The sequence below is a fragment of the Spea bombifrons genome, chromosome 4 (genome assembly GCF_027358695.1).
Source record: "Spea bombifrons isolate aSpeBom1 chromosome 4, aSpeBom1.2.pri, whole genome shotgun sequence".
Lineage (NCBI taxonomy): Eukaryota > Metazoa > Chordata > Amphibia > Anura > Pelobatidae > Spea > Spea bombifrons.
This window is the reverse complement of record NC_071090.1, coordinates 71,163,774-71,176,687: the sequence shown is the minus strand read 5'-3', so window position 1 is coordinate 71,176,687 and position 12,914 is coordinate 71,163,774. Positions and strand designations below refer to the sequence as shown.

Here is a 12,914-nt window from a genome sequence, read left to right as displayed (position 1 = left end):
CAGATGGCAAAGGCATTGCTTGCGAGCATATTATTTAAAAACTAAAAATTACACCTGACCTTAAGAGGTTAACTTTTTTTATATAATACGAATGCTTATATTTTGTAGTTAATGTGGTGGGGTTAGTGACTATGTATATGGTTAGGTTAATAAAATGAATGTTGGGAAACTTAAAATAATTGTATAGGAATATAGGGTGGTTTCCAATTTTATATACTGAAATGTATTTTGGCCCCAACCCGTTCTGGCTTTTAAGGTTTTTATGATTTTTGCGCTGCTTATATGCCCCTCACCTGAGTTTTTTTTTTTTTTTTTTTTTTTTTTTTTTTTTTTTTTTTTCTTCCCTAGGACACTCAAAAGGCAAAACAGTTTCTACCCTTCCTGCAGAGAGCCGGGCGATCTGAAGCCATCGTTGAATACGTATTTAGTGGGTCCAGACTCAAGCTTTACATGCCAAAGGAAACCTGCCTTATCACCTTTCTCTTGGCTGGTAAGTAGAAAACACTTGTCTGTAATATCAGCTCAGTATAGACCGCTGAAACATATTTTAAGAATAAATACAATATACAAGCTTTAGACCATGTAAACCGTTGGTGCCTTGCCTTATTGGTTGCCAAATGCACATGTCATTGTGAATTGGTGTCCAACAAATTACACAAGGTTGTATGATGTGTAATCCCTGATCAGTTAGAAAACCTGTAACTCATCCATTGCTTCCTTCAGCTTGTGAAGAAGAGCATTGTCTCTTCAGTCAAGGTGTATTTTCCTACGTTTCTTACTCGTATCCTTCCTTGTCATGGTGGTGATGACTCGATTACAATTCTTGCAATGAATGCTCCCCAACCAACCGCACCTATTATATTCCATTCTTTTTTTTACGACTTATTTGATGAACAAATTTCTAGTTAGCATCTAGTGACCTGTGGTATGCCATTACGCTGCATCAGGACATCAAATGTTTGCTCAATAAGGCTACCTATTGTAAAGACCTCAAAGAAATTCTAGGCCAGTGAGGTGCTTTTTCTTGCAAAACAAAGGCTGCTTGTCCTAATGGAAAAAGATTGATATAGCAGCTGACTGAAACCAAACTTCCCCCATCGCATGGTGGCAATTATCTATAGCTTGCAAAAGCTTGTTTTTTATTATCCATCTGTGCTTTTTTGATTCCTGTGTGCTGTTGCCCACCATCTCCCTATTTTCCATGGACTTTTTGATTCACTTTTCCGGTGTACCAGAGTTGGCAAATATTGTATGCAGGTCTCATGTTGGACTGGTACCAAATACATCCTCACTGCATCTTAACTCTGTAATTGCCACACGTGCAGTGAGTACTCTGTGCCCCAAGCACCTCTAGCATGAAAAGCTTAGTGTCACTGACCCTACACTGTCAATTGATTCAAAAGGCTTCTTTTTTCCACGTTTTTATTTGTATTTAATATTTCTCAACCAGCTATGACCAGATGACCTGATGCTTGCCCTAGAGTCATTTTCAGCTTATTCACCAGAGGCAGAACCATTCTTGTTTCTCTCCCGCTGACGGGCTAATCAGTTCAGTTTTATTTGTAGCCGCACAATCCAGTTTGGAAGCAGAGGGGAGACTTTTCCTAGAATGCAACCTCCAGTGTTTATTTCAATTTAAGAAAATATCCATCCTGGCCTTTATACAGAACATGGCCTACCTGCTGATATCATAATCCTGTAGGAGTGTGTACTGAATTGGGATTTGACAGACCTTACTGTTTTTTTTAGCCTCTAATTTTGATTTCATAGTTTCAATGAAAGTTTACAAACGTAGTTTTGTAATTAAACTACAGCAGCATGAATGTTTAACCTGTAAGGATCTGGTTTGTCCAGGTAGTAGTAACAGAGCACATACATGTAGCATATGTACAGATGACATTGTATTTACATTTTTTTTAAAGAAAACTTTGGGAGCCCTCCTTTAAGCTTACTTTACCAATACCATTTTTGGCCATCTGGGAATCTGGCCATCTTTCTTTTTTCCTTATGAGTCTAGAGTTCCTCAAACATGGCACTTTTAAACTGCTGCTGCTTGATTTTTCATGCAGTAAGTTATTTTTCACCTGCTCCTATAACGTTTCTTTTGCATGTGGGATTTCCAGCGTGTGAATAATTTATCTCCTAGCAACAAGGCACTCACTTATATTGGATCCATGCTGGGCATTTATTTGTACTTCCCAAGCTGCATATTTTACCAGCTCTATGCGGTGAAGGCAGAGGGTCTCCACTCTTTGGGGAGCTCAAGTAAAAGCTTTAATTAGGTCTGATCATAGAACCAGCCATATGAGACTTATCTGTGGATTTCTCTGGACACCGTTTCTGAGCTCTTAAAACCATATAGTACACTAGAAATACCACCTGTCTAGTTCTCACCAAAGTTCCAGTTTTCTCTGACATCTACCCCGAGTCAAAAGAAGAGTTGTCTCATATTCTCTGTTTAGCCATAAATAGGCTTTAATTCTGAATGTACCAACTAATCAGAGTTTGCAGGAAGGGTTAAGGTTCCCTGACATCCGTCTAGTTGCACCTAGCAAAATACATGGTGAGGCTCATCTTGTAGAAGAGAGCTGCCACTGACTCATACGTTTGTGAATGCATCCATTTGACTACAAGAACCACATAAATTCCAACAAGTTTGTTGTACATAACTGAGGATGTTTAAATGCCCAAGATCTTATGGATGCCCATTTCTCACTGTGGGTACATGATTTGCCTGCAGTATTTCTTCACCAAGCTATTTGGAAGGCTATAACAAATCAATATAATTGACCAAGTTTAACAATGAAATGTTGGTCTGCACCCGTACAATGAAGAAATAAGCACACATTCTAGTTAGAGGCATTTCAATATCAGACAGTGTTTAGTGGTCTTAATGTTCTCCATGTGTTTTTTTGGTGAGACAGTGTGCTTACTCTAGTTATCTGACCACACTAAACATCAAGTGGTCACTGACTATCAGGCTTACAAATTGGGCAAAATGTGCATGTGCGCTTAATCATATGCACTTAATAATTTGTGTTAATTTATCCTAGTGTTAACCTATTGTTGAGTATGCCTGTGTTCTGAAGACGTCATGTGGAATATTTGGCAAGCCTGTCTGATAGAAATTGTGCTCCTTGGTAACCGTGCATACCGCACATCAGCCTTACACAGATCCAGGCAGCCGTGCTAGAAATCTTTCCCTGTGACAGGATATTTACTTAATAACTGCGCAGACGGGGGAGTGAGGTCTCCTCACAGGTGATGCTAGGCTAATCTGATTGGAAGTGGATGATGTCAGCAATACTGGATATTTTCCATGCAGACGTTGTTTGAAATTATCAAATGCCAATAGAAGGTATGGAAACATGCAATGTCCATCAGCAGACTTCTCCTGTAGGTTTTTCCCCATCCCCTCTTCCAGGAGGATATTCCACATATCTACAGAGATACCACGTGTACTTGATGTCTGCTCTGACCACATACCAGTTTAACCTCTTGTTTCCAGCATCTTATATCTCATCTTCCGTTTCCGTGCTATCTTTTACTTCCCTTTGGTGTCTCGCTGAAACCCTGATACGCTCCACCTATCCCTCCTCCTGTGTGTAACACATTTCTGCTGTCCTGGCACCCAGCTGCCAGCTAGATTGCGGTTGTGTTTTTCTTTTTTGCTGTGCAGCTATTTACTCATTTCTACGTGCTCATAGCCCCCCTCTGGGCACACGGGAAGGATAAAGAACCGACTTGGTGATTTGTCCAATCAGCTGCAGACTGGGAGGGAAGACAGTCTTAACCGTTTAAAGTTTGCGGTGGCTTGTCACTTTTTTCTTAACTTTTTTCTGCTTCTGCCTCGGCAATGTGTAAGAGCTTTTAAAACAGAGAACCAGCTCTGTGTTGTGACATTTTATTAACCCAGCAGCTCCCCAACACACTCTCTATATTTATTTATTTTCTATTTGTAACATTGATTTAGTTTGTTCGTGACGTTGATCACTTTGTGTTTCCAGGGAGAGCGTGTACGTGTGTACGTGTGTACGTGTGTACGTGTGTACGTGTGTACGTGTGTAGCAAGTTCTTGGCGCTAGCCGTATATAGCAAACTCGCAAAGTAAAGTGTTTGTAGCCCCATGCAAAGGCCTGGCGACCAGAAAAATTTCAGTTAGAAGAGATGTATGTTTTTAGGGAAGAACCTTGCACTGCCGTGGCTGTTGTGATAATGAATCAGCCAGACGTTGGTGTGATCGCGTTAGCTGTTTCCATTCTTAATTAAGCAATTATAAGGTCTACTGATACAAATTCCTTTTGCTTTCTATAATTGGATTGCATTTTTATGCAAATTCAATTTAAGGGGGCACTATCTGAGCATCTTGGATCTCTGCAATGAGTCACATTGATTCGGCTTTACTCTGCTCAGAATTAGCCTTTTTTGGGAAAACATAATACAGAACAATTAACCTTGTGTAAAAGAAGCTGGTATAGAGGTTTCCCCTTAATCATGAACCATTAATGACTTTTTTTTCCGCCCTACGTGGGGTGTGCCTGGAGGCTTGCGCAGGCTTAGTGTTTAATGTCTGCTTATTGTACCCCCTCCTTTTTATTTTCTAATAAGTGCTCTTATCAGACCTGTACCAGCCATTGTATTTCAAATATAAATCCACCGCAATGGTATCAGTGGGAAAAAAATGCCGCAGGTTCACAGGTCCTTCCAATATTAGCCAATAATATATAAAAGCCAATTAGATACTGTATGTTTGCGTAAGATCAGGTGGGCTCTGTTAAATGCCTTATGCTGCATATTGGAGCTCACTCCTCTTTACTGCCAGCAGGTGTCCAAGGATGGGATCTTCCAGTTTTAGCTTTGGGGCTCCCCAGCCTTACTCCATCATTCCCTTATATTGATGAATGATGGTTTGTAATTTTACTATATGAAATATACATCCGTGTAAATGCTGCCCCTCTACTATATAAAATATACATCAGTGTAAATGCTGTCCCTCTACTATATAAAATATACATACGTGTAAATGCTGCCCCTCTACTATATGAAATATACATCCGTGTAAATGCTGCCCCTCTACTATATAAAATATACATCAGTGTAAATGCTGTCCCTCTACTATATAAAATATACATACGTGTAAATGCTGCCCCTCTACTATATGAAATATACATACGTGTAAATGCTGCCCCTCTACTATATGAAATATACATACGTGTAAATGCTGCCCCTCTACTATATGAAATATACATACGTGTAAATGCTGTCCCTCTACTATATGAAATATACATACGTGTAAATGCTGCCCCTCTACTATATGAAATATACATACGTGTAAATGCTGTCCCTCTACTATATGAAATATACATACGTGTAAATGCTGCCCCTCTACTATATAAAATATACATACATCCGTGTAAATGCTGTCCCTCTACTATATAAAATATACATACGTGTAAATGCTGTCCCTCTACTATATGAAATATACATCCGTGTAAATGCTGCCCCTCTACTATATAAAATATACATCAGTGTAAATGCTGTCCCTCTACTATATGAAATATACATACGTGTAAATGCTGCCCCTCTACTATATAAAATATACATGTATTTAATGCTTTCAGCCACAGATCTAAATTAACTTAGCTCCCTTGCCTTTTCAGACGCAGTTTAATAGGTGCTGCCTGCTTGCCTCCTTCCTCTGGTTTATATTTTAAAAAGATTCGACCTTGATTTCGTTGAGTGGTTTGAAATGCTTGGTGATCTGCTGCTATAAAGAGTGCCTCTATCACGCTAGCCAGCTTCCATTCAGAAGTAGCTAGATGTCTTAATACGTATTAAAATGGGTGCTTGAACCGAAAGTGTTGTTTTTAGCGTTTGAGGCTAAGTTGAGTTATTGCTTGGGAAGGCATCTGTCATTTTGGAGGAAATTCCCGATTTTGTGACTGTGTATACATGTTACATGAGGGAAAGCCCCTGCTTTTCTCCGCAGTGCTGTGCAATTCTGAGTAGGTTTGTCTGCAAATGTAAAGTAGAGGGAGCTTTAGTACCTGCTAATGGACAGCTCTGGGCTCCTCTGAAGTTGCTAGACGGTATATTTAATCCCAGTTTCCATAGCAACCTACATCATTGCGTTCTCCCTAATCACAGGTTTGACTTTATATGAAAAAAAGTCAACTTAAGGAAAAAGAATATCTCCCACAACAGACTTTCCTAAATGCTTAAAGCATTTCTTCAAGGAAGATGATAGTCTGTCCGATTAAGTTGACGAGATGTCTGCACTGAAGTGAAATGTTTACTCAACAGAAATTAACCAAACTCTCCAGTCTTCCCTCTGTAATCTGTCCATGTCGGATAATGAAAGCAAAGTCCATGTAAAATAACTTTTTGGTGAAGTGCGCTGTTAACCCAACACACAGATACCTGCAATCATAAAGGAGAGGTGTTTGGCTAATGGAACGTCTCTATGGCCTGCAGGACTGTGATAAAGGGCTGTTGATAACATGAAATGACTGGTTATAATTGATTTGTATATATAAATATAAACTTTTTTTTATCCCAAGGACCTTGAGCTTCATCGTTCTGCGTGATACGGGGACAGTGATTGCATGCTTCCATTCATGCTTGAGAAATCTGTTGGCTTTGTGAATATAATACATGTTAACTCAGGGCTATTTTTTCAGGGTCACAGTCTAGTGCAGAATTATTTTACTGATGTAATGGCATCTCATTATACCAGGTGGGCCTTTTCCCATAATGGAAGGAGGAGTTTGAAAGTGTTTTGACATGCCTAAATATTATGATGATCCAGCCCCTGTGAAACTTCTGTTACACAAAATATATAGTTAAAAAAGGGATTCATTCTCCTTTCACAATCAGTTCTACATGGTAAAGGGCCAGCTCAGCCCTTCTTTCTGGGGAAACCTGCCAAAATGAATCGTTAAAACCATAACTCTCCCTTTAGGGAATAAACATCCTTACGATGGACTGTTAAAGAGTTAAAAAATCCGATTGGTTTATCATAGAATCCTGTGAGGTCCGTTTACTGTAAAGTGCAGTCCTCCCAGGTAACCTGCCTTTATGGCCATACACATTATGAGCATATTTATTTCTTTTTGTTCGTACTAGGAAATAGATAATGAGTTTTGATTCCTTAAAAATAAACACGCAGGCTTCTATTAGAGGCAAATGACTTGTATGCTGCAGCACTTTGTAGCCCGCCTGGCAGTGCATGCTGCACTTACTTTATTGTGAGCCTAGCATATAATTGCCAATAAGTGCTGCCCTCTAAAATGATATAGCCACTTTGCTGTCAATTTAGAATCCAGCGGTTACATATGCCAACCTCTGACCCAGCCTAGCCCTGCGGTGTTACGGCTACGAGACTCATTTGTATTCGCTAGGCAAATAAATGAAAATGCATCCCTGCTTTTAGTATCCCCCTTGTCGGAGCTCTTTGTCGCTGTGCTCATTGGATCGGTGTTCACAGCCTCATGTGGCACACTTATACCAAGAACAGGCAAGCTAGTAACCTGTTCCTTATAAAGGCTAATGGACTAATGAAGGGTTTTATTGTTGCTCTTTTTCATTGGGGCACACAATGTTTCATGCAGAACAATGGTAATTTTAATATGGGCCTAGGTAATGGGGAACTCTGTCATCTCAATCCATGGCTAGATTGATATAGGTAGATTGATTTATTAGCAAGAGTATTAAAACCATATATAAATTCTGTGCCATACTGAAGATTGCAACATGCTTTAAACTAGTCCCAGTTAAAGGGTTCCCAGTGTGTTTTTTGTTTGGTAGTTTGACATTTGAAAACCCAGCTGGTCTACTAGCTCACCATACACAATCCTTTCAATCGTTGGCATATGGGTACCAAAGAACAATATTGGATGCCATATCAATTCTCAAATGACTGGTCATAAATCTTAAAGGAAATCAACATTTCCTAGAATGCATTTTAAAAAAAAATCTGTGAATATTTATACGTAGATCGTATGTAGTTTCGTCAGGGTATCATTTTCATGCAAACATCTTGCTTGCTGCAGTCCTATGGGGAATGTGATCTAAAGCCATATTCTGAGAGCTGTTGGGGCTAATCAAGCTCTTCGCAAAGCTAATGACTAGGTTCATGTCAAGATCTACGTTAATCTGGATACACTTTATTTTAAATGATCTGAAGTGGTGTCAAACGCTTGGGTATGCCTTGTATCTTACCCAGAATGTGGCATTATCAGCCTCCATGTAAAATGTTGCCTCCTAGACCCGTGAGCTGCTTTAATAGAGCATGGGTCTAGGTCCCTTGGTAATCTGCACATATAATTAGGTCACCCCCTTATCCACTCTTAACATTCACTCTCCCTGGCCCAGTAAATACCTCTCTGCCGCATAGATTTGCCATGGTTAATTTAGTTTATTTGTTAGGGAAGCGATTAACCGCTGTGTTTAGGCAGAGTGCATCTCTAAATTTGCTTCCATGGTGATATTCTATAGGATGCTGGTGGAATTAATCAGCAGAGAAGTCGCTTCAAAGATTAATAGAGTTTAAAGTGGAAGTTGGAGGACGGCAATAAATTATTCTGTACAAAATACATTCTGGCATTTATTTTTATATAGCGCCTCAGATTCTGCAGCGCTGTACAAAGGGTAGGCAGGATATAATTGGTACATAATGTAACAAGATGATACATAGAGTGAAGAGGGCCCTGCTCAAAAGAGCTTACTGTTTCTGCTAAGAAAATGACAAGGGAGGTTGTAACTTCCAGATTTCCTTATGGAGCTTCTATTAGGAGATATAATCTTTCTTTTTCTCAGTTGGTTCCTAGGGCAAGATTAGAGAACCAGGAAGTTGTGGAGCAACAGCCCTATGGGACTCATTTATTCTGTTGAACATTTCTGTCCTCCATATATTTGGTGCCCAGGAGATGCAACCTTGAATGACATCTACTGGGGCACAGGCCTTTTTGCTCCATTTTAATCTTTCCTCACATCTTGTAATGTAAGGCATGTTGTGGCTGCTTCAGAAGAAGAGCAGAGTTTAGGGGAAAAATGAGCTAAAAGTGTCCAAAGCTACTGGGACAACAAAACATTATGTAGTAAATCAAGTGCAGGTTACGGCTGGCCAGAGTTGACTGATTTGAACCAGGAGAGTTTTTAGCGGATTGTGGTGGCTTCGTCCTAAAAGAAGATTCTAAGCAAAGGTTTAAAAGTTCAAAGAATAGGCTGCAAACGTACAGCAGTCTTTAACGTGATCCACGGTGCTGCTGTTAACTGCTTAGCTGCTACGTGTGTCTGCAAAATGGATTTCTGATTCCTCCCCACTCCCACCATTAATGCCCCTGCTGGCAGTGGAGAAGTTCAGCGCTCTCATTGTCGTAGCATCTTGCTGTTCCTGGTAAAGAACATGGGCCATTTGGGAGTAGAAAGCAATGAAGTGACCGCGGAGTTCAGAGCGATCTGTAATTGCAGCCCTGAGAGTGCTTCAAGGTCACCTGTTTTATGTGTGTGTTTTTTATATATTTTCTTGAGCTGCAAACACACAACATTGCTGTAAACAAATCGATACAGCACTGTCATGGCACGGCACCATGTCCCTTCAACAAACCACTTTGACCTTACCCTGCAGGAACAGCGGCCTTCGTGCTGTTATTTCTCTCCGGGCAGTAGTAGAAGCGCTTTTACGTTTTACCGTTTGACGCACTTGCCATAAACAAGTAAAAAGCTTACTCCTCTAACGTTTATAGCCGCGACATAACAAACATTGGTTCTTGTATCTTTAGAAACCGTGCGCACCATCTGTGTTCATTGTTTGGTAACTCCTTCCTCCCATCCCTCAAGACTTATTCTCAGTGATAAAATGTGTTAATTGGCCCATATAGGAATTATTAGCGTCTGTAAATGTGCATGAGAAGCAGCTTTGTGCTGCCCTCGGCGTGAGCAGGAATGTATAGCCGGGCTCCATGTGCGTGCATGCGCTATACGCAGCATTTTCTTTTATTGTTAATGCAAAATAAATGGGGGGCAGCTTTCTCCCTCTGCGTTTTGTTATTTAACCAAATTACCTGCATGCTTAAAATCTGGCACTCGTTTATACATTTAGACTACAGCAAGCTTTTAATAAGTGGTTTTTCATGAAGCGTCAAGGGGGGAAGGTAGTCTGCAAGTTTAGTTTGAGTCCGTTTGTTGTGTTATGTGGATGCAACGTATTGAACAGTGTTAACGTTCTTTCACCTCTAGTAACATTTCCTTTTCCGGCATGGCTTCCTATTAATGCATGATAACTTGTAGATGCGTTGGTATTGCACACCGTATCGGGGTTTATTCATGAACTGGTTTGGTGCAAAGTACAGAACATGGTTTTATCAGCATAGCAGCCAAGAGGTTGAGTAGTGAGAAGGAATATTCAGTCTGTGTGCTGAGGCCACGTCATCGTTTTATAAATAAACCCCATCAATCTACTGTGGCTTACAATGTGTGCAAAATTGTGCATGTTAAGCAGCTTATACTAGTTTTGTGTATGTGTGTATATAACATGCTGCATGTTGATGGCTTTGCTGACTTGGATGCGTGTGTAGTGGTTATCATGTTATGCAGTCTGGCTGTATTTAAGAACCGGTGGTTTCTCATGCTGTGCTCTGAGCTCCTATCCCTTCCTTATCAAGTGTTCCCTGCTGGGTCAATTTGGCCTCTGCCTGGTGCTCATGAGCAGGAGATACAATGTCCCTGCCGCCTTGAAGAGGCGTTGGAGATGAGCAGGGGGGCTTTATGCTTCTGCGTATGTAAGCACCTCGGTGACTCCTGCGATCAGTGTGATGCTAACGGAAATGGCCACACATTAGGTCCAGACCTGGCACCTTGCTTTACAGCTGCACATCCAGACCTGATGACACGTGCGTAGTAATTTGACTAAATCCAAACTAAGGCCTTGGCATCGGACATGAGGATTAAAGCTGGGATGGTTGCTAGCGTTAATTACATCTCATTGCTAATGTGCTAGTTTAGCCTTATAGTGATAAAACTAATGCATCCCCTTTAGTTTGGTGATCTTGTGCAAAGCATATGAGAACTCAAATCTTCCTACTGTAGCTTCTCACAATGAGGAATACAGTTTGAATGATAAAAGCAATGATAATTAGCTCATAGTAGAAGAAACCGAATCAATAGAAAAAAAGAGAATTTGGACAGAGTCAGCAGTGATCCAGCTTTATAAAGATCCTGTATTTCTTCCCGAATGCTCAATAGTGCTTTTATTAAGGACGCCTGAATAGAGAAGTGTGGGGTATTTGGCCTTTCAAATTCACGTTTGCATTGGAACAACAGCTGCACTGTGCCAGACCATTTCTAAAGCAGACCCACAATCCTTTGCCGCACAACAGCGCTGTAGCATCTCAACCCCTTTGCTGGCAAATCTGCTAGCGGTCTTGGCATGTAAAACAAATCTTTAGGTGGTCATTTGGGTCCCTGACAATCTGCTGGCCGAAAGCAAATGTGACATTCCGCAGGTTCTTATAGCGCCCTCCGCAGATAATGTCAACACGTAGGAACAAGGAAAAGGTGTTTTGTAGGTAATAGATTGTAAGCTCACAAGAGCAGGACTCTGTGTCTTAATGTGTGTTAAGATTTATTGTCAATCTTAATTTTCGCTCCCCTAGAGCAGGTGCTTGATATATGTAATGTTGGTTAACCACGTATCATATTGCGTTTGTAGTGCTGTAAATTGTATATTTTAGCAGGTTTTGTGCGATTCCTCTCATTCATATGAATAATTTTTACACTAAAGTCACCGAGGTGTGACTGGGAATACATTTTATGTTAGGAAAGTGAGCTTTAATGTTAGCATAGCTTCTGCATGTGTGAAGGACAGCACATTATTTTTTACGATATCAATAGAAGCTATGCTTAAAGTGAAATAACGATCCGTTATATTTAAGTATATACAAATGCCACAAACCAATTTATCGGCAACAATAGGATTTTAATCTGTTCATTGACTTGCATATTGTTACCAAGCGCAAAAACGCTCTTCCTTGTACTTTAGCAAATGTCCCCTTTATTGGATCTTATTATATACACATATATCGTGTGCATGTGGCTGTGTCTGTATGAGATCAGTTACCTCCGTCTCTTACTTGCAAGCTGCATTTCTCACTGTAGTGCTGAGTGCCTACATTTTCATTTGTATATTTCTTTGCAATCTTAACAAAGCTGCATGATTTCCCAGCTCCAAACAATGCCAAGCAAGAATGGTTGGGAGAAGCGCTTTGAAAGCTTGTTTAGAAACTTCATACGTGCATGAAGCAGACAGAACACGAGCCGTAGCATTCTGCTGTCTGGCATGAATAAATATATGAGGGAACAGAATTGTTTTCCCCAGGGTGCTTGATGAACCTTCGATAAAGGGCTTCCAACATCTAGTGCTACAAAGACGCCAGCAGAACGGAAGAACAACGTAGACCTACTTCAGTTTCCGAGTGCCGAGTGTAATGTATGGAGACAAATATTTTATTAATATGACGAGTGTCTGACAATCCCTTAAGTTTACATTTTTTATTATGAAGGTAAGATTATCGTGTGTAACTTCAAACAAAACTCTTATAAGTTGCAGATCTTCTGTATTAAGTTTAACAAAAGGCATTTTTCCTGGATCGGCAACACGGCCTTCCGACCTGTCAGTGCCTCGGTCATGTTAGTCCTGAGACTAACCTATATAATGCTGATTTGTTGTTCATGGTCATTGTAGTTATTAGAGACAGGCGGTCCTGGTCTATACTGATCCCTATAATGTGGGGATCCATGTTGTGAATGTTTAAAATTAGATGCTTTGTGCAAGTGCAAAAGAGGCGTTAACCCAGAGGCCAACTGGACACTTCCTATGGCCGGCCCGGCAGGCATGCCTAGTCTTGTGATTGCTT

At 40.4% G+C, this 12,914-nt stretch overlaps 1 protein-coding gene across 1 annotated transcript in view; it reads left to right on the top strand.

Annotated features, from left to right (window-relative positions):
• Window positions 1–12,914, top strand: part of SND1 (staphylococcal nuclease and tudor domain containing 1) — a 288,682-nt gene that overhangs the window by 141,432 nt on the left and 134,336 nt on the right. The window contains exon 15 of the mRNA XM_053464995.1: window positions 349–490. Coding sequence (XP_053320970.1) covers window positions 349–490 — 142 coding nt within the window. The remainder of the gene's footprint in view (window positions 1–348; window positions 491–12,914) is intronic.